This window comes from Urocampus carinirostris, chromosome 19 (genome assembly GCF_059441175.1).
Source record: "Urocampus carinirostris isolate Australia breed hairy pipefish chromosome 19, RoL_Ucar_1.0, whole genome shotgun sequence".
Taxonomy (NCBI): Eukaryota; Metazoa; Chordata; class Actinopteri; order Syngnathiformes; family Syngnathidae; genus Urocampus; species Urocampus carinirostris.
In genome coordinates, this window is record NC_142367.1 from 1,866,499 (window position 1) to 1,888,722 (window position 22,224).

At 43.2% G+C, this 22,224-nt stretch overlaps 1 protein-coding gene across 4 annotated transcripts in view; it reads left to right on the forward strand.

Annotated features, from left to right (window-relative positions):
- The window catches only part of LOC148346875 (prolyl 4-hydroxylase subunit alpha-1-like), a 45,384-nt gene that overhangs the window by 19,608 nt on the left and 3,552 nt on the right, over positions 1–22,224 (forward strand). For all 4 annotated transcript variants that reach the window (XM_088323706.1, XM_088323707.1, XM_088323705.1 and 1 more), the window contains 7 exons: positions 2,991–3,145; positions 10,813–10,989; positions 11,076–11,143; positions 16,212–16,311; positions 17,516–17,569; positions 20,137–20,202; positions 20,286–20,354. In XM_088323706.1, the coding sequence (XP_088179832.1) occupies positions 2,991–3,145; positions 10,813–10,989; positions 11,076–11,143; positions 16,212–16,311; positions 17,516–17,569; positions 20,137–20,202; positions 20,286–20,354 (689 nt within the window). The remainder of the gene's footprint in view (positions 1–2,990; positions 3,146–10,812; positions 10,990–11,075; positions 11,144–16,211; positions 16,312–17,515; positions 17,570–20,136; positions 20,203–20,285; positions 20,355–22,224) is intronic.

Genomic DNA, 22,224 nt, shown 5'->3' on the forward strand with positions numbered 1-22,224 from the left:
TCCTCGTTTTGCTTCCTATATCAGACAAATGAGAGTGTGTATGCATTACTTTGCATTATTCTGTTCTGTTTGACTTGAGGAAACCTGTACTTGCCCGTTCTGAGTAAAAGCCTGTTTTGTGAGTATTCCTAGTCTGAGTTCCTGTTTGCCTGTAAGCCTGTTTTTGTTCTCGTCCCTGAGTGTTGGACGACTTTTATTTCCTTAATAAAAGTAACTGATCGTTAACACGAATGAGTTCACCCTTCCTGCCTCCGATCTGGTCCGGTCCCGTGACAGAATGAACCCGCCAAGATGTGAACTCAGCAAACGATCCCAACACAATTTGGGGAGAGCTGGAGGACGCCGTTTGGCAAGCGCCCAGTGAGGTCACCTTCCCTGCCCATTCGAACCACGGCCCCGCCCGTCGTGGCCATTGCTGTGCCTCGAATGGGGTCCCCGGGAAGATTTGACGCCGACCTGTCCGACTCTCCTGCCTGCCTGTCCGACTCCCCTGCTTGCCAGTCCGACTCCCTTGCTTGCCAGTACGACTCCCTTGCTTGCCAGTCCGACTCCCTTGCTTGCCAGTCCGACTCCCTTGCTTGCCAGTCCGACTCACTTGCTTGCCAGTCCGACTCACTTGCTTGCCAGTCCGATTCTCCTGCTGTCCGCCTGTCCGATTCTCCTGCTGTTCGCCTGTTCGATTCTCCTGCTGTTCGCCTGTCTGATTCTCCTGCTGTTCGCCTGTCTGACTCTCCTGCTTGTCGGTCTGATTCCCTTGCTTTCCTGTCTGACTCCTTTGCTTTCCTGTCCGACTCCTGTTTACCTGTCTGAATCTCCTGATGATCGCCTGTCTGATTCGCCCTGATGATCGCCTGTCTGATTCGCCCTGATGATCGCCTGTCAGATTTCCCCTGATGATCGCCTGTCTGATTTCCCCTGATGATCACCTGTCTGACACTCCTGATGCTCGCCTGTCTGACTCTGCTGATGATCGCCTGTCTGATTTCCCTGATGATTGCCTGTCTGACTCCCCTGATGATCGCCCGTCGGACTCCCCTGATGATCGCCCGTCTGACTCCCCTGATGATCGCCCGTCTGACTCCCCTGATGATCGCCTGTCCGACTCCGCTGCCAATCGCCTGTCCGACTCCGCTGCCTATTGCCTGTCAGACCCCCCCTGCCGAGCGCCAAGTCCGACTCGTCCGAAGCCGACGGCACCTGCCTCTCCCCGTTCCTGCGTGTTCGGAGGAGGGAGCGGGGTTGCCCTTATCGGGTGCGTCGACCCATTCCGGGGTGCGAGGTATTTTTTTTCTTTTTTTGGGACCTCAGGAGCTGTCCCTTAAAGGGGGGGCTCTGTCATGTCCAGCATGGTCGCCGTGGCGACCGGCTGTAGCAGATTTTCTAATTTGCGTGTATGCTTCTTAAGGGCGGGTTTTGGGGATTGCCGGTTGCGGGTTCATTGCATTACTTTGCATTAAAAATCATGGCAGGAGTGGCTTTGATGAGATCTTTGGCCACACATTGAATAATTCCCCACATCCTCGTTTTGCTTCCTATATCAGACAAATGAGAGTGTGTATGCATTACTTTGCATTATTCTGTTCTGTTTGACTTGAGGAAACCTGTACTTGCCCGTTCTGAGTAAAAGCCTGTTTTGTGAGTATTCCTAGTCTGAGTTCCTGTTTGCCTGTAAGCCTGTTTTTGTTTTCGTCCCTGAGTGTTGGACGACTTTTATTTCCTTAATAAAAGTAACTGATCGTTAACGCGAATGAGTTCACCCTTGCTGCCTCCTGCCTCCGATCTGGTCCGGTCCCGTGACATGATCACTATGGTGACAGGAATCGTGTAATCACGTCACCGGAAACATCAGGCGCTGAAAAATTATTGCAAAGACTGTGCATCGTTATTATTATGATCGTGATTGTGGAAAATTTGTTTGGACTATGGAAGTCTCAAAAATGCAAAAAATAAAAAGCTTTGAAGCCATTTTTCTTAGAAGTTTTTCTTGGGAAAGGGTACAGTGAAGAAAATAAGTATTTAAACACCCTGCTATTTTGCTATTTCTCCCGCTTGGAAATCACGGAGGGGTCTGAAATTTTCATTGTAGGTGCAGATCCACTGTGAGAGAGATCAACTAAAAAGGAAAATCCAGAAATCACAATGCATGATTTTTTTTACGATTTATTTATTTGTGAGATATCGTTGCAAATAGGTATTTGAACACTTGAGAAAATGATTGTTGATATTTGGTACAGTAGCCTTTCTTTGCTATTACTCAGGTCAAATGTTTCCTGTAGTTTTTCACCAGGTTTGCACTCACTGCAGAAGGGGCTCTTGGCCCACTGCTCCGGACAGGACGGGACAGACAGGAATGATAATAAAACATGATACCGAAATAAAACAGGACAAACTACACGGGAATGAAAACTGGAGAGAAAAATAAACAGGACAAAAATTACGGGAACGAAACTGGAAACCGATATTAAACAGGACGAAAATAAACGGGAACAATACTGGACAGAAAATGCCAACAGGAAACGGGACAGAGTCAAAACCCACGTCTTGCGGGGCAGAGGTTCGTTGACGGACCGACAAACTAAGAGTGAGAGCACTGAGCTCAAATAGACGGAAAGTAAATCTGTCAATGAGTCGCAGCCAGGGCCAATTGGGTGCCATGGCAACTGTGATAGTCTTAGCTCTACCCACAATACACATTTCAACTTGGGACAGAGACGTTTACTCTGGACCATGGGAACATTGAAGAATTTTCAAATATAATGAGAAGTGGCTGTCCGACTACAGTTTTTCGCCATGGCTAAAAGCTGTGCCAGGTAACGTGTACGAGCCACAATGTAATGTGTGCAGGAAAGAATTGTGGGTTTCTCTGTTTTGTTTGTTTTAATTGCGTTTTTTGTCGACTTGGTCTTAAAATTAATTTTACATTGCAGTCAAAAAGTCTTAAAGTCTTAAATTTAACTTGCCTTAAGCTGTAGGAACCCTTTTTCTTTTAGATCCTGAAAATGAAAGAGGCAACCAGAATCGTAGGTTCTTTGAGTACCACCTGGGGAGCCAGCACAAAGAGGAAGTGACACCGGAGCCGGTTAGGGGCCGAACCAACTACCACCCCGTGTACGAGAGGCTGTGTCGAGGCGAGAGCGTCGAGATGGTAAGCAGAAGCAGCAAAGCTACAACGCCAAAACCCTCTACAGAAAGGGTTGGGAACCTATGGCTCTTTTCATGAGTACATCTTTCTCGCATACAACGTTCCCTCTAAGCTTAGTCGGGTCTTAGCGTTCACACAAAATCTGTGGACAAAGGGTGAGTGGACAAATGGTGAGCAATATTTATCCCAATCCCAAATGTGGAAACTAAATCATTATTAAACGTGTCCAAAACCTGAGATCAAATCAAGTTATATTTTGCTGAGTTCCCGGCAATGCTAAATGATTTTTTCACATTTTAATAAATTGACAATGGACTATTGAAAAGGTTGCACAACCTACAACTTTTACATGAGCTTTCTAGTCAAGTCAAGTCATTTATTTGTATAGCCCTTAATCACAAAGAGTCTCAAAGGGCTGCACAGACCACAGATTATTCCAAACCACAGACTATTATGACACCATCACCTGATCTAAAACCTATATGAGGGCAAATAATACACAGATATTGTCAACATAAAATATAGATTATTCATATGCTATAGAATAAAAGTGTGTTTTAAGCTTGGATTTAAACATTTTCACTGAGGTTTCAGATCAAATCTCAGGGGGAAGAGCATTCCACAGCACCGGGGCCCAAATGGAGAACGCTCTCGAACCTGCGGATCTCTTCATGGCTCTTGGGATCACTAGTAGACCAGCATTTTCAGAGCCAAGTCTTTGGACTGGAACATAGGGGGAAATTAAATCTTAAAAATATGAGGGAGCAAGTCCATGGATGATTTTGTATACTACCAACAGAACCTTAAAATCACATCTTAAGCTAACAGGGAGCCAATGCAGGTTTGCTAAAAACGGGGTAATGTGATGAAATTTTCTTGTCTTTGTTAAAAGCTTCGCTGCAACATTTTGTACCAGCTGAAGGCTCTTGATTTTGGACATCGGGAGACCGAAGAGTCGTGCATTACTGTAATCGAGGAAACAAACGCGTGAATTATAATCACTGCATCCGACTGAGACAGCATAGGGCGAATTTTAGCAATACAGTTTGCAAAGATGTAAAAAAGCTGTTCTAGTAATATTTCAATGTGTGTTTGAAAGGACAAATCAGGGTCAAATATGACACCTAAATTTTTAACTGAGTCACTCTGGGTGATATTACGTTTGTCACTGTTCAGAGCTGTTTTTGAGAATTAGTCACGGCATACAGATGGACCATTATCTAGCTTTTCGGAGTTAAGGCGCAAGAAGTTGAGTGACATCCATTCTTTTATCTCAGTGGGGAAGGCCTCCAAATTTCCACAATTTAGTGTGGCATATTCCTCCATCGGAAGATATAGTTGAGTATCATCTGCGTAGCAATGATAACTGATATTATACTTGCGAATGATATCACCTAGTTGAAGCATGTAAATGCCGAAAAGAAGGGGGCCGAGTACTGAACCCTGCAGAACACCACAGGTAACACTAAAGGGCTCAGATGTGATTTTTTGCTACATAATATTACAATTATGTGAATTAATTTAGTTGGTTGCACAATAGAGAACAGTACAGTATTCATTCAAATATGTTAGAGGAAGTAAAGTGTTGCCCAAAGATTGACTCGATATATTTGCAAATTATTTAAATCAACCAATAAACCAGACCCCAAAAAACTTCTTTAATAACCGTGTTTAATTTTTAAAATTATTTTTCCTCGCTTTTGGTTTCCTCTTTTTAATTTTTTTTTCCTTTGGCATTATTCAACTGCTTTCAAGTGTGTTTTTTTTAATTCCCTCCACAAAATATGATGTAAAAATATAAAAAAACAAAGAATAAATATGAAAATAAATCAATCTATGATAAATGAATCCATAATTGTCATGATTGCCCTATTTGGAACACCTGTGGCAGCTTGATTGGCGCCAACAGCCCGGACAAGCTGTTTGGTGGCCACACCCTTCTTAAGCCCCTTTCTTCTGTTCGAACTTTGTCAGATCGTTTGCGAGCTGTTGTGTTTTCACTCAGTGAGCGTTTTCGTCCGACTCCATCCCTGTTAAACCTGTTTTCTGCCTGATCCCCGTTTTCGACCCATTTCTGAACCTGACTACGCCTGTTCTGCCTGCCGCCTGCCTACGACCACTATTACGAACTCGACATCACCTCTGATCTCCAGCCCTGGTGAAACGACTTGCCATTCCCGCCTGCCTTCTTCCGACACGAAAGTGTCATCCCCGCCTTGCTCAATTCCGCTCTCCGCTAGTCCTCGGATCAAGCAATCAAGCAAGCCTGAAATCTCACTCTCTTTCAATAAAATCTTAGAAACACATGCAATTGAGTCCTGTGTCCGTTCTGGTCTGTGACAGAACGATCTGACCAAAATCATGGACTCATGGCACGCGATTTTCAGAGTGAAGATCAAAGTAACCCGGAGCCTCGTTCCACTTTGCAGCGTTTACAATGGGCTGAAGGCGCCGTGCAACAAACCACGAGTACCGTCACCGGTCTGCTGCAACAAGTCCAGAAACAGCAACAAATGCTAGATCGGCAACAACATCTCCTGCTTCAACAGCAAGAACAAGTAGCGAGACTGTCAGATCAGTTGTCAAGGCGACTGACGTCATCAGCTCCCCTTTCCGACATTCCGTCCTCGAGTACTCGATTCCCGACGCCGGTAATGCCGTTTCCTACCTCTCACGTCATCGAATCGGCAGAACCGCGAGTGGGCGCACCTGAAAGGTTCGGGGCCAGCCGAGACGATTCCCTACCAACTTGCCAAAAGAGCGAGGTGGTTTCCCAACTGCACAACCCATGATTTCGAGTCCCTACGAAGCCATGGAGGTGGATCGCGCAGCTTTATCAGCGGAGGAACACCGACGAAGGATTTCCGAGGGGCTTTGCCTATACTGTGGAGGCGAGGGACATCGAATCTCATCGTGCCCGTTAAAAGGAAGAGCTCGCCGGACAGCGGAGGGATCCGATTGAGCTCAGCCATTATCCCAACCTCCAGAATTCCAAGAACTGTCCTCGAGGCCCGCCTCTTCATTTCCGGTATTCCCCAGTCTCTACCTGCGTTGGTCGATTCCGGCGCAGAAGCGAACATTTTAGACATCACCCTCGCACGCAGATTACGAATACCCCTGGTTCCTCTCTCGTCCCCTATCACTGCCCGAGCGTTAGACGGGCGCCTGTTGGGTAAAGTCACGCAAGTTACCGAACCGGTGGAGATGAAATTATCAGGCAACCACGAAGAGCGGATTCGGTTCCACCTGCTCCCATCCCCCGGTCAACCGCTCGTTTTGGGTCATCCTTGGCTGGTACGGCACAACCCCCACTGCGATTGGCGTTCTGGAAACGTGATGGAATGGGGCGTCGAGTGCCATTGAACCTGTCTGCGCGCTGCATCTCACCCCGACAGACCCGTTGCTTCCAAGCCTCCCCCTGATCTGTCCAAGATTCCTGCCTGCTATCACCACCTACGAGAGGTATTTAGCACAGCCAAGGCTACTTCACTACCTCCACATCGCCCCTATGACCGTGATATTGACCTCCTGCCAGGCTCTACTCCCTCTAGGGGTCGACATTATTCTCTCTCAGCACCCGAGAGAAAAGCGAGGGAGGAGTACATTTTCGATGCGCTGGCGGCCGGCATTATACGACCACCCTCCTCGCCGGCGGGTGCCGGGTTCTTCTTCGTGGGAAAGAAGGATGGGTCCTTACGGCCATGCATCGACTACCAGGGGCTCAACGACATTACGGTGGAAAATCGGTCCCATTTGCCGTTGCTCTCTTCTGCCTTCGAGCTTCTTCAAGGGGCCAGGGTGTTCACGAAGTTGGACCTCCGGAACGCCTATCACCTGGTCCGTGTCCGGAAGGGGGATGAGTGGAAGACGGCTTTCAATACGCCCACAGGACATTATGAGTGCCTGGTCATGCCTTTTGGATTAACCAACGCCCCCGCTGTCTTCCAGTCAGTCATTAATGACGTGTTGCGTGATGTGCTCAACCGGTTCGTTTTCGTTTACCTGGATGACATATTAATTTTTTCCAAGTCCCAGGAAGAACACACGCAGCACGTCTAACTCGTCCTTCGCCGACTGCTTGAGAACTCCCTCTTTGTGAAGGCGGAGAAATGTGACTTTCATGCTCAGACCGTATCCTTTCTGGGATATATCGTGGCGTAGGAGAAGCTACAGATGGATCCCACGAAGGTGTCAGCGGTTACCTCCTGGCCCGTCCCCCATGACCAGAAGAAGCTTCAACAGTTTCTGGGTTTCGCCAACTTGTACCGTCGCTTCATTCGGGGATAGAGCACGGTAGCAGCGCCCCTCACGGCGCTCACCAGTCCAAAAGGTGCGTTCCGATGGTCTGCAGCGGCGGACAATGCTTTTTCCACCCTCAAGAACCGCTTATCGACGGCTCCTATCCTGCAAGTGCCTGATCCGGAACGTCAACTGGTGGTTGAGGTGGATGTCTCTGACGTGGGAGTTGGGGAGGTGCTTTCCCAGAGGTCGGCTGATGATAGCAAGATGCACCCCTGCGCCTTTTTCTCGCGACGTCTATCCCCTGCTGAGCGTAATTATGATTTGGGGGATCGCGAACTGTTAGCCATCAAACTAGCACTAGAGGAATGGCGTCACTGGCTGGAGGGGGTGGCGGTTCCCTTCTTGGTGTGGACCGACCATAGGAATTTGGAATACATCCGCTCTGCAAAACGTTTAAACCCGAGACAGTCCCGCTGGTCCCTCTTCTTCGCCAGGTTTAATTTCACCCTCTCCTATCGCCCTGGTTCTCGTAACGTTAAGTCTGATGCTCTCTCTCGTCAGTTTCAAAGGGAGGAGAACCAATCCCGGGGCCCGGCGTCCATCCTTCCTGCCTCCCAGGTGGTGGCCCCAGTACATGTCCAGAGGATCATCTTTTTTTTCCGGAGGGATTACGTCTCGAGGTCCTCCAATGGGGGCATGACTCCCGCCTTTCCTGCCACCCGGGGGCAGCCCGCACCAGCAACTTCCTGTCCCGACGTTTTTGGTGGCCCTCCTTGGCTTAGGACGTTCGGGAGTACGTCGGAGCTTGCCAGACCTGTGCCCGGAACAAGGCGTCTAATCGACCTTCTGCGGGTCTGCTACAACCCCTACTGGTTCCCATTCGCCCCTGGTCCCACATCTCAATGGACTTTGTAACTGGACTGCCTGCCTCAGAAGGGATGACGACTGTCCTGACAATCGTGGACCGCTTCAGTAGAATGGTCCATTTTGTGGCGCTCCCCAAGCTACCTTCCGCCAAGGAAACTGCACAGGCGGTCCGGTTACACGTCTTCCGGCTCCATGGGATACCTAAGGACATTGTTTCCGACCGGGGTCCCCAATTTGCCTCTAGCTTTTGGAAAGAGTTCTGCTGTCTCCTGGGGGCCTCAGTCAGCCTCTCCTCCGGCTTCCACCCGCAGTCCAATGGTCAGTCCGAGCGGTTGAATCAAGAATTAGAAACAGTGCTTCGTTGTATGGTCTCCAGGGATCCCTCTCTTCGGCACGACAGCTGGTGTGGGTGGAGTATGCCCATAACTCCCTGATCAGCTCTTCCACTGGTATGTCCCCCTTCCAGTGCATATATGGTTACCAACCACCGCTGTTCCCCAGCCAGGAGGGTGAGGTCTCCTGCCCTTCGGCGTTTGCCAACGCCCGACGCTGTCGCCGCACCTGGGCCGGGGCACGTGCCAATCTTCGTCAGCATCCGGACCAGCCTGCTCCTCGTCAAGGTCGTCCTAGGGGTGCCCGATCGTCGTCTCCATCTCCGCCTAGTCCTTCTTCTGCTCTGCCTCCTGATGATGATATGATGGGGCTTCAGTCCATTCCGAGGAGTTCTGACGTTTTGGTACCTGCCTGTTGGATTACTTTTGACCTGTTGGATTACCTGCCTGTTGGATACATTTTTTTTGTCTGTGGGATTACTTTTTTTGTTCCTGTCTGCTGGATTACTTTTCCTTTTTTTTCGTTGGGACTTCTGGAGCCGTCCCTTGAGGGGTGGGGCTTTCTGTCATGATTGCCCTATTTGGAACACCTGTGGCAGCTTGATTGGCGCTAACAACCCGGACAAGCTGATTGGTAGCCACACCCTTCTTAAGCCCCTGTCAGATCGTTTACGAGCTGTTTTCACTCAGTGAGCGTTTTCGTCCGACTCCATCCCTGTTAAACCTGTTTTCTGCCTGATCCCCGTTTTCGACCCATTTCTGAACCTGACTAAGCCTGTTCTGCCTGCCGCCTGCCTATGACCACTATTACGAACTCGACATCGCCTCTGATCTCCAGCCCTGGTCAAACGACGTGCCATACCCGCCTGCCTTCTTCTGACACGGAAGTGTCATCCCCGCCTTGCTCGATTCCGCTCTCCGCCAGTCCTCGGATCAAGCAATCAAGCAAGCCTAAAATCTCATTCTCTTTCAATAAAATCTGAGAAACGCATGCAATTGAGTTCTGTGTCCGTTCTGGTCTGTGACAATAATATGCTACGGCTGCACTCAAATGGATATTGTATTTTATTAATAAAAAGTCATTCATTTAAAACAAAAGAGAATTGACTGAATTAAGGGCTATACAAATAAACATGACTTGACTTGACTGAATTAATTAGCAAAAATACACGACCTATCATAAATGTGGATCCTGTTGTTTTTTTTTTCCTTTCTTTTCTTTCCTTTCCCCCTTTTTTATTTTCTTAATCCGTTCCTTCATTTGTTTTTTGCTTCCTTTTTTCTGCCTTATTTTCTTCCATTTTACGTTCTTCTTTTCCGACCTTATTATGTTTTATATTTGTCTTTTCATTCCCTTTTTTTCATTTCTTTCTTTGCAAAATGCTGGGCAAAAAATTGGAACAAAAACGGAGCTTCATGGTCACTTTGAGTCCGCGTTTTGTATTTTTTGAAGAGAGAAAGAGAGAGGGAGAGAGAAAAGACAGGAGCAATAAATAAGACAAAATAAAAAGAGAAGGTAAAGAAGACATAAAAAAGAGAGCTCAAGAAAAACAGAGGGAAAGGGAAAGAGAGAAAGAAAGAGATAAAAGGGGAAAAAGAAAAAGATAAAAAAAGAGGAGAAAAAGACAGAGAAAGTGAAAAATGATAGGGCAAAAAATAGAAAAGAAATAGATACAGAGAGAGAGAGAGAGAGGGAGAGAAGAAATGGAGAAAGTGAGAGAGGGAGATAAAGAAAAGAGAAGATAGAGGAATGGCAAGCAAGAGAGAAATGACAAAGAGTGAGAGACAAAAATATAAAAAGAGCAAAAGACAAAACGAAAGAGAGAGAGATGAAGATAAAGAGAAAAGAAGAAATAAAATGAGAGGGATTAAAAGAGAGAGAGTGAGAAAAAGAATGTGAGAAGGATTGAAAGAGAGAGGGGGGGGGTGGGGGAGAGAAAGAGAGAGAGAGAAAGAAATACACCTCCAGTTGCTTTGTGAGCGGTGCCTGGCTTTGGCGGCACCAAGAGGACATAATTCAAACTGCTAGCCATTTTCCTGTTATCCTTCTCTGTGTTGTCTCGCGGGCCGGAATAAAACCTGCGGGCCGCATGTCTGACACCTAGGTCTAGCCAATCAGAATACAGAACACTTTGCATGATGAAAATCTGTGAAGTAGCGAGAGCGCAAAAATTAAAGGGCGATCCAGTGAGGGATTCATTCTGTGCTTTTACTCCTCCCTCTCGACAGACGCCACAGAGACAAAAAGGCCTGTCCTGCCGTTTCTATGACAACAACCGCCATCCCAGCCTCCTGATTAGTCCCGCAAAAGAAGAAGAACTTTGGGACGTCCCCCGGATTGTCCGCTATCACGACGTCGTGTCGGACCAGGACATAGCAGTAATCAAGGAGTTAGCCAAACCCAGAGTAAGACCACTATGCTTTTATTTTGAAAATTACAGCACAGTAGCTGTGTCTGTGTCACTCTATTGCTGTCTTTCCGTCTCTTCTAGCTCACCCGCTCAAAAGTCAAGGATGATTCTAAACCCGCATATACAATCAAAACCAGGATCTCCCAAAAGTAAGATTGTTGAATGGGCACTTTTACAACACTAAAGGGTCATTGGGTATGCGTTATAAATATTCATTAGTACTACTAAAAACAGGCCTTATCTCACAGTCTCTGATCAGTAGTAGGAGTAGATAGAGAAAGACAAAGAGTGAAAAATTGAGAGGGAGAAATACATATATACAGTGATGAAAATGAGTATTTGAACACCCTTCTATTTTGCTATTTCTCCCACTTCAAGGGTCTGAATTTTTCATCGTAGGTGCATGTCCACTGTAAGAGAGATCAACTAAAGGAAAAATCCTGAAATCACAATGCATGATTTTTGAACAATTTATTTGTGTGATACAGCTGCAAACAAGTATTTGAACACCTGTGAATCATCTAGAATTCTGACCTTGAAAGACCTGTTAGTCCACCCATTAGAAATCCACCTGCACTCCATGTGTCATCCTGAATCATATGCACCTGTTTAAGGTCATTAGCTGCATAAAGACATTATATAAAATCTCTATCCATTATCTGCATTGTCTGAAACTCATGACAAAAAGTAACCGGACACCAGGGCAGACAACTCTGAAAAGTTGCCTGCCCCATTTTTCACAGCTTGAAACACAATAAGACGACTAATCGTAAAAAAAGAACATTATTGCAAAGTATTAAGGATTGATAATCAGAATATATAACAGATAAGACTCTAAGTGATTAAGGGCTATACAAATAAAAATGACTTGACTTGACTTAACAACACTTTAAATTTAGGTTTATCATAAATCTACTCATAACATTCATTGCATGTATATGACATCGCTGTTTTCCATCTGCCATCAGTATGTACCTGTATTTACTCATCTTCATTCATCCAATGTTTGTGTTGCGTCGTCTGCTACAAGCCACGTGAACTCCTCTTTCCACGATGCTTTTAATGTACGTTTACGTTTTGTAGCGTCATACATTTTGTTAGCTTCTTTCGAATCTTTCTTCTGGGGCTGAGGTTTTGGCTTGATTCTAACAACTTATCCATTTTTCTTGTGTTCTCTGTTGCGTCTACTTTGGCAAATGATATGCAAATGCACGACCTTATAACGCTCGGGAAAGTCCAGAAGCACTAAGTTATTTGATGCATGCTGCCGATTGGCTTCCGAGTATGCAAATTGCCTAACGAACCGAAATTCCCAAACCAAACGAAGATTTCAAAATCGGAATAAAGCAAATGTTTGATTTGAAAATGTATATATGTATATGTATATATGTATATGTATATACATATACATATATATATATATGTATATGTATATATGTATATGTATATACATATACATATATATATATATGTATATATATGTATATATGTATATATGTGTGTGTGTATATATATATATGTATATATGTGTGTGTGTATATATATATGTATATATGTGTGTATAAATATATATGTATATATATATATATATATGTGTATATATATATATATATATATATATATGTATATATGTGTGTGTATATATATATATATACATTTATATACATATATATATATATATATATATATATATATATATATATATATATATATATATATATATTCAAGTCAAGTCATTTTTATGTGTGTAGCCCTTAATCACAAAGAGTCTCAAAGGGCTGCACAGGTTATTGCACAGACCATTATTTCAGACTATTATTACACCATCCCCTGATCTGGAAACAACATGAGGGCAAGGAAAAACTCAAAAACCTAAGCATGAGAAAAATGAAGAAACCTTGAGAAGGGACCGCACATGTGATTCAGATTCAGATTTACTTTATTGTCATTCGTGTACACGTGTTTACAGAACAAAATGTCGATACATCTGACCCACACAGTTTCCTTGAGCGTCAGCCGGGATAGATAAGATTTACCATGTCTTCGTCAGAATTTTAGCGCAGCAGTTCGTCATCTCGCGGTTCGATGCCACTTCCAGTTGTTAAATGGTCCAGTTTATTGTCCAGAGAGTGAACTTTGGAGAGTAAAATGGATGGGAGAGGCGTTTTGAAGGGTTTAGCCTTTAGCCTAGCGGCTAGCCCGGCCCGACAACCTCGCTTCCTCGCTTCCTCGTCCGGTCACGCTGCTCTCTTGCCACTCTGCTTCGCTGCTTTGTAGGCCGCTGGGTCTTGTTGACATAGCAGTCCGTGGCTAATAAACACTCCCGAGTGGTCGTAGCACCGAGCGTTTGATGTCTGGATGATCGCATATCTAGCAAAAAAAAACTGCGATCGTATATTAATCTGCAGTTTGAGCCGACTTTGTGCGCCGTCAAAACTGAGTCGAAGACTGGGTCTTATGGCCGAAGTGTAAAAAACTGTAGCGAGCCGATGTAGCCGCAGCCGAACAGGGGTGCCGCCATCTTGATATATGTGGTGTCCCCCTTTCAGGATTACCAGGCAAAGGATGTTGCAATTACAAAAAATACAGAGGTATTGTCCAGAAAAAGTATAGGTTATTTATATGCCTTAGAGTAGAAGTGTGTTTTAAGCTTAGATTTAAACATTTCCACCGAGGTTGCAGATCGGATCTCAGGGGAAAGAGCATTCCACAGCACTGGTGCCCGGATGGAGAACGCTCTCGAACCTGCGGATCACTTCTTGGCTCTTGGGATCACCAGTAGACCGGCGCTTTCACAACGAAGGTTTCGGACCGGAACATAGGGGGAAATCAGATCTGAAAGATATGAGGGAGTGAATCCATGTATGATTTTGTATAATGCTAAGAGAACCTTGAAATCACACCTTAGGCTAACAGGGAGCCAATGCAGGTTAGCCAAAATCGGCGTGATGTGATCGGACTTTTTTGTCCTAGTTAAAAGCCTCGCTGCAGCATTTTGTACCAGCTGTAGATTCTGGACTTCGGGAGACCGGAGAGTCGTGCATTACAGTAATCGAGACTGGAAGTAACAAACGCGTGAATTATAATGTCCACATCCGACTGAAACAGCATAGGACGAATTTTAGCAATGTTGCGAAGCTAGAAGAAAGGGGTTCTAGTAATTTTCTTCACATGTGTTAGAAAGGACAGATTGGGGTCAAATATGACACCTACATTTTTAACTGAGTCACTGTGTGATGTGACATTTGTCAATGTTCACAGCAGTTTTTGAGAATAAGTCACTGCATTTAGATGGACCAATGACTAACATTTCGGTCTTTTCAGAGTTAAGACGCAAGAAATTGAGTGACATCCACTCTTTTATCTCAGTGAGGCAGGCCTCCAAATTTCCATAATTTAGTGTGGCAGTTTCCTTCAACGGAAGATATAGTTGAGTGTCATCTGCGTACATATATATATATATATATATATATATATATATATATATATATATATATATATATGTCTTATCGGAAATGCATGCGTAGGGCGTCAGGGATTAGGGTCTACTCATTTTCCAGCAATGGTCAAAAGCTGATCCAAGGCAGAGGAGAGACATGGTGCAGGCCGAGGAGGAGGAAGGCAGGTGGTCCAGGGCAGTGGAGCTTAGAGTCCAAGGAGCCTGGACGAAGTGGGACCTACCAAAGCAAAGGATCACCTGGCCAGAACTCTGGAGGTTGGAACCGTTCCGGATCTCTTTCTTGCTCCGGTCAGTGTACAATACTCTTCCAACACCAACCAACCTGGACAGGTGGGGGTTGAGGGAGGACCCAACGTGCAGGTTATGTGGTGGGAGAGGGACACTGGCGCATATTCTGGCAGAATGCCAGATCGCTCTTAGCCAGGGCAGATACCGCTGGCGCCATGACAAGGTCCTCGGTGCACTGGCTTACATCTTGGAGCAGGAAAAGCGGAAGAAGCACCAACCTCAACCCAGTCCAATACATTCCATCCAGTTCGTCAGGGAAGGGGAGAAACCAGCATCCTCCAAAAAGACCAAAAAGAGCCTCCTGCAAACAGCACCAGCGTGGGAGATGAAGGTAGACCTGGGAAGGAAATTACACTTTCCCCAGGTAGTCCAAACTTCTTTGAGGCCAGACATCGTGATTTTGTCAGAAGAGGCTAAAAAAATCATCTTGATTGAGCTAACTGTACCATGGGAAGAAGGATGCAGCGAAGCCCATGAAAGGAAAAACACCAAATATCAAGAGCTGGTCCAACAGTGCAGGGACAAGGGATGGCAGACCTGGCTATTCCTAGTGGAGGTCGGGTGCAGGGGCTTCCAAGCACAGTCTGTATGGGACACATTAACAGCTCTGGGAATAAGTGGAAGGGAGACAAAGGCAGCTGCCAAAAGGGTGGGGGAAGCCGCGGAGAGAGCATTTGTTGGCTCTGGAGTAGGAGAGAGGAGTTTAGCTGGGGACCAGGAGAAGAGGGGCAGTGACTGGCCATCACTGCCGGCCCGCCAACTCGAGGGCGTTGTGGTTAAGGGTCGAAACACCCGGTGACTGTTGGACACCACCTGACGACATCTTCTCCTGGTTGAAGGCTACAGTCACTGTTTGAGTGACTGCAGAAGTTGCACTGATTAGAAGTGTATGTAATAGTGTATATATATATATATATATATATATATATATATATATATATATATGGGGGCAGCACGGCGGCGCAGTGGTTAGTGCATGTGCGGCACAGTTCATGTCTTCGGAACCTCCTACGTGGGTTCAAATCTAGCTCCAGACTTCCTGTGCTTGTATGTTCTCCCCGTGCTTGCGTGGGTTTCCTCCGGGCACTCCGGTTTCCTCCCACATTCCAAAAACATGCATATCAGGTGAATTGGCTGGTCCAAATTGTCCCTAGGTGTGAATGAGCGAGTGAGTTGTCTGTCCCCGTGTGCCCTGCGATTGGCTGGCAACCAGTTCAGGGTGTCCCCTGCCCAATGCCCGATGATTACTGGGATGGGCTCCAGCACCCCCGCGACACTACTGAGGATAAGCGGTGTAGTTAATGAGAGATGAGATGAGATATAAATATATATATATATATATATATATATATATATATATATATATACATCTCAATGATGAAAAAAAGCTGTTCTTTTTTTTTTTTATTTAAACAGGGGTGTATAGCCTTTTATATGTACCCAATTAATTCTTCTTTTTTCCCTTTCAGTTCCTGGCTCAAAGGTAAGGAGCATGTGTCGGTGGCCAAGCAGATCAAGATCTTGGCGGCCATAACAGGCCTGGAGACATCCACTGCAGAGGACATGCAGGTGACAGTTTCTTCTTATTTTCTCATAAGACAAAAATATCTATTGTATGTGTTAGAATTAGGGATTATTAGTATTAAGACTTGGCTGATAATTAATATGTGGAGCCGATATACAACTGCTGTATGAGCTTAGAAATTGTCACAAGATTTTCTAGTAATGCAAAAAGAAACAAAGATTATTTGTTAGAAATTCAAATAAAACTTGAATAGCTTTCGGAAACCTTTTACAGTAAATAAATTTGAATTTTAACACAACAAAGATGACCGACCTGTCTCTTTAACCAAAAACTAAGTGTGCAGGGAATAAACTTATGCTTAGCAGCAACTCGTATAAAGGGACATAAAAACATAGCTCACAGTTTTTTTAAAAATAAATATACAGGTAAAATGTCAATACCACCAACATGACTTAAATTAAATTAAAACAAAAAGTGCATTTTTATTAATTAAACATTAAACCACACCCCCTACATTGCATATTACGGTACTTTTATTGCAGTGTGTATTTTATGTAGCACTATTTAAATACTCTATACAACACGCTACAGTGGGTATTAGCACGTCACATTGGGTATTTGTATATTGTATTCCTTTTGCTTTATTATTGTATTGTTCTCAGCGAAGGGATGCTGCTGGAAATGTGAATTTCCCTGCGGGGATGAATAAAGTATCTATCTATCTATTCATCTATCTATTTCAATTTTAACAGAGCCTGCAATTTGAAAAGTGTGGGATCTCCTGTTTTAGAGATAGATTGTGGAACTAATGTAATAGGTAACAGCTAATAAATCAGTCTCCACAGGAACGTGCTTCCCTCAAACAAATCAACTACACTTTTGTACACCATCTCTTGGATTACACACACACTATTTTCTACCTTAGACTTTTTAAAATGTAAATGCTATCAGCGGTCTTAACTCACAGGCATGTCGGAACTCAAGAGTTAGCAGAGCTGCGGCTGTTTATTCTTCCTGATTCATTGCCTCCGCCCAGGGTCACTTATCCAATTAGAAGCAGCAGGGTGGGTAGCATGCTAGACAGAAGACAGGAGAGAGGGAGGAAAGGCTCAGCTGTATCTGAGCCTAAATAAACAGCCCGCGGAATAGGTAAAAATGCTGGTAACAATTTCGGTGCCGATAATTAGCCCGCCCGATAACCGGTCAACCTCAAGTTAGGATTTAACTACATGTGTTTTCTTGTTCCAGGTTGCCAACTACGGCGTCGGAGGACAGTATGAACCTCATATCGACTTTCTAGGGGTAAATAGCAATTTAATTTTGACCCTTTTGCCTGTGCCGGTCAACAGTTCACAAAATAATGAGTTCAGCCGATCTCAACTTGACATACTTTGCAAGATTTTAGAATGAAATGTTGGACAAAGGATAACTCTAATAAATGCCCAGGCTAGAAATAATGTGCATATGGCAATGGTTCTACGAATTTTTTTTTTCTTATTTTTCTTGCCAAAGTCAATAGTTAAAATTTCCTTTTGCCTACAATTAGATTTTTTGTTTTCTCTTGTTTTTTTAGTTGCATAGCCCTTGTGAAAGATTATTTCATCCTAGTAACTGCATCAAGCAACATAAAGGATTTGTGTTTGGGATATATATTTTTTTAAAGCCTTTAATATTTGATGACTAAATGGCACTGTATTGTCTAATGCAAAATAAAACCAGTGCCACAGAGCCGGTTGCCGGACAAATTATTTGTAAAAGAAATACACATTTCTACTTAGGATTTTTTTTATACAATAAAATGTATAATTGGTATGATAAGGTATTTCTGCTTTTCTCATTTATTAATTTCAGTCCACACATAACATGATAACGACTATTACACGTCCTCTTTAGAGGAATTAATGAATACCTGTTAAAAAATAAATTATTCATTTATATTTAAAAACGCAAATAGCCATTTAATGTAATTTATGTATTTTCCTGTATCCATTATCTACAATAATTAATACAATGCAATAATTTTACAAGATTTGAATTTGAATGTTTTTAAAATCTCAAGTATTTTCTTTGACAACCATTGCCCTAAGTAGCTTACATGACTGACTTAATTTTACAGTCTTGTAGTTGGTGTGTAATATTTCGTGCCTCCTAGCAGTGTCTGAAATAACGTCTGCGTGCATCTTTTCCGTCAGTCGAACAACTTACAAAACGTTTCCGCCCGGGTGGCCGACATCTTTTTCTAGAAAAAAAATAAATAAAAAGAGGGGGGTTCAAATCAAACGTTTGCTTTATTCCAATTTCGAAATCTTTGTTCGGTCTGGAAATTTCGGAATTTCGGTTCGTTTGGGAATTTGCATACTCGGCAGCCAATCAGAAGCCTGCATCAAATAACTCAGGCTTCCGGACTTTGCGGAGCGTAATAAGGTCGTGCATTTACATATAATTCCCCAAAGTAGCGCACAGAGAACACAAGAGAAATGGAGAAGTGGTTGGGAATCATGCCAAAACCTCAGCCCCAGAAGAAAGATTCAAAAGAAGCTAACAAAATTTATGACGCTAAAAAAAAGTAAACGTACATTAAAAGCCTCGTGGAAAAAGGAGTTCACGTGGCTTGTAGCAGGCGACGCAACGCAAATATTGCATGAATGAAGATGAGTAAATACAGGTACAGTGGGACCTCAGTTATCGCGGTTAATGGGGACCAAAACCACCCGCGATAAGTGAAAATCCGCGGAGTAGCGGCGCACCTTAAAAAAAAAAAAAATATATATATATATATATATATATATATATATATATATATATATATCTCATCTCATTAGCCGTACCGCTTATCCTCAGTAGGGTCGCGGGGGGGCTGGAGCCCATCCCAGCAATCATCGGGCAGTGGGCAGGGAACAACCTGAACTGGTTGCCAGCCAATCGCAGGGCACACAGGGACAGACAACTCATTCGCTCATTCACACCTAGGGACAATTTGGACCAGCCAATTCACCTGATATGCATGTTTTTGGAATGTGGGAGGAAACCGGAGTGCCCGGAGGAAACCCACGCAAGCACGGGGAGAACATACAAACTCCGCACAGAAAGTCTGGAGCTGGATTTGAACCCACGACAGGTTCCCATGACATAAACTGTGCCGCACAAGCGCTAACCACTGCGCCGCCGTGCTGCCCGGTATATATATATATATATATATATATATATATATATATATGTATGTATTTTTTCTTTTTTTTTTTTAATTTTTTTATTTCTTTTTTTTAGACTCGGTTAATGGGGACCAAAACCACCCGCGAACGTGGAACCACGAAGTAGTGACACCGCTTATTATTTTATTTAATTATTTTTTTTTTTTTAGGCCCGCAAAGCTCTGAATCCGCAAACGTCGAAGCACGAAGTAGCGGGGTTCCACTGTACATCTGATGGCAGATGGAAAACAGCGATGTCATATACATGCAGTGAATGTTATAAGTAGATTTATCATAAACTTAATTTTAAAGTGTTGTTTTGTTATATATTCTGATGATCAATCTTTAATACTTTGCAACAATTGTTTTTTTGGGGGGGTTTGCGATTAGTTGTCGTATTGTTTTTCAAGTTGTGAAAAATAACTGCAAAAGTAACTACATAAGTAACAAAGTAACTACATAACTGCAAAATACTAAGATACTCCGAAAAGTAAATGCATTTTCAAAATTCGACTCAGTGTTTCTTTAAACGTACAAAATGAATCCTAGATAAGTAAATAAAGTAGTTACTGGTAATAATTATTATGTATACCTACAGTGTAGACAGACCATTTACCATGTACAAATTTTTACTCCAGAAATATTTTACAAGATTTACTCTTTGTGGTTTTTTTACAGGACGAAGTTGTTGATCCATACCAAAACTTGGGCACAGGAAACCGAATCGCTACCTGGCTGGTCTATGTCAGTCAAACACACTACTTCACTTTCATCAAAAAAATGCTTTTTAAGTATACAAATAAAATTGCCTTACCTTTCCCTTTTAGTTGAGCGACGTGCCGGCGGGAGGCGCTACCGTTTTCCCCAAAGTGGGCGCTGTTTCTTGGCCTATTAAGGTTTGTTGATGAACTGGACTCTTTTGTTTTTTTTCATCGGCTAGTGACTAGTCCAAGGGTTGGCTGCTCAAAATGTTGAAAAAGCCATATTGGACCAAAAAGCCTGTATGTTTGAAGCTGCACAAAATTAAATTCGTTATATAACACATACTGTATACAGAGATCCCTCGGTGTTGCACCTTTTATTATTAGTAGTAGTAGTAGTAGATATGCCGATTTACTGACAGAGGACAGCCCTATTCAGAAAACCGGCTTTTTTGGCTTGGATCACTGAGCTCCAAAACTTTATGCCCCAAATTATTTAGTAATTAGTTATTTAATATGTTTTGCAGGGGATCCCTTTGAAACACATGAAGTATAAATCAAAATATTAACAGATCTACAAAAAAAAAAAAAAAACACTGTTGGCTTTTCACACACTGAACAGAATTAAAGTCGAAACACAACACAAAATTCCTGAAAATGCAAAACAATCAAATAAAAATTAAAAACTTAACTTTCCAGTGCTATAAAAAATGATAAAATGCAAAACATTTAACTATTTACAATTCTATATTCACCAATTTAGTCACAGATCTTCTAAAAAATAAATTATAAATTAAAACAAGTGAAACGAAAAGCGAAAGATCTGCAGTCAAATAAAAGATTGAATGTATTCTGCTTCAAAGCAATCGATATTATAAAAATGAATCAAAATTTGGCTAATTTTTTTGCTTTTTATACATACAGTACTTTGTTCGTTTTTGTCTTCGTATCCAATCTGCGTGTGCATTGTTGAAGCTGAATAGCAGAATTTATGTCATTTTATAGCAGGCCATTGACACAAAGAGATCACAGATAGGTACAGCTGAAAATAGCACATAGCATCTGCTAGCAGCAAGATAGCGACTTTAGTCATCACAGTCAACAAAAAAAAACAGTTCTTTCTGTCAGGTTCAAAACGATGTCAAAACGACTCTTATTTATTATTAAACGTATTTATTAAAAGCTTCGGACAAGGCAAAAATACTCTTTGATTGCTATGAAATATTTCCCACGGAATGAAGGGTGAGCATCTTCCTTTTACGGTTTCGTGAATTCTGATTGGAGGATAGAATAAAGTACGTGCACATAAATGGATTCTGATTGGACGATTTATTTGGTTACATGGTGTGATATACACTGCTGGCTACTAAAGGTCACTCCAACCTAACAATAAACATGGAAGTAATTTTCTACTCTCTTTCACTGGAGGGCAAGCTAACATAACAATATACTTGAAGGCTGTACCTTTTTCTAACAAATTCCTTTGAATGATTCATGTGATACATTACAGAAGTTCATTGTTAGAAAATAGATAGGAGTCTTTAGAAAATTGCCAGTGACTTCAAGTTGTAGATGGGTTAGCAAAAGGAGTTCGGTGCACCTGTTTGGTAACATATGAGTCTACCAGTGAGGTTCCAAGTTGTAGTTTTTAATTAGAAACAAATTATTTTGGCTTGGGAAACTTATTATCTTGACCTTGAAGGTTCTTGCTCCTGAAAACAACTTGAAAACTTGTTTTGAATACAATATAGAAATTGTAAGGTTTTAACATTTACTAAATTGTAATCTGACTCCGAAGACACTTCACGTGTCTTGTCCAATTCCTTACAGTTGGAGCAAATTCAAAAGTCGGAGAAATTATTGAGCCGAGCGCCGAATATAGTCCACATATTAATTTATTTAGCCGAATCAAAGACTTTAACAAATCGGATCTTTCTTCCTTGCCAATTACAATCGTGTGGAGAAAGACGACGAGGTTCCGGGGTCCTCCCATCTTATTACCCATGCCGATGAAATGTTCACGCCCCAAGACCAAGCCACTGTGATTGGTCCGCACCGTCGTCGA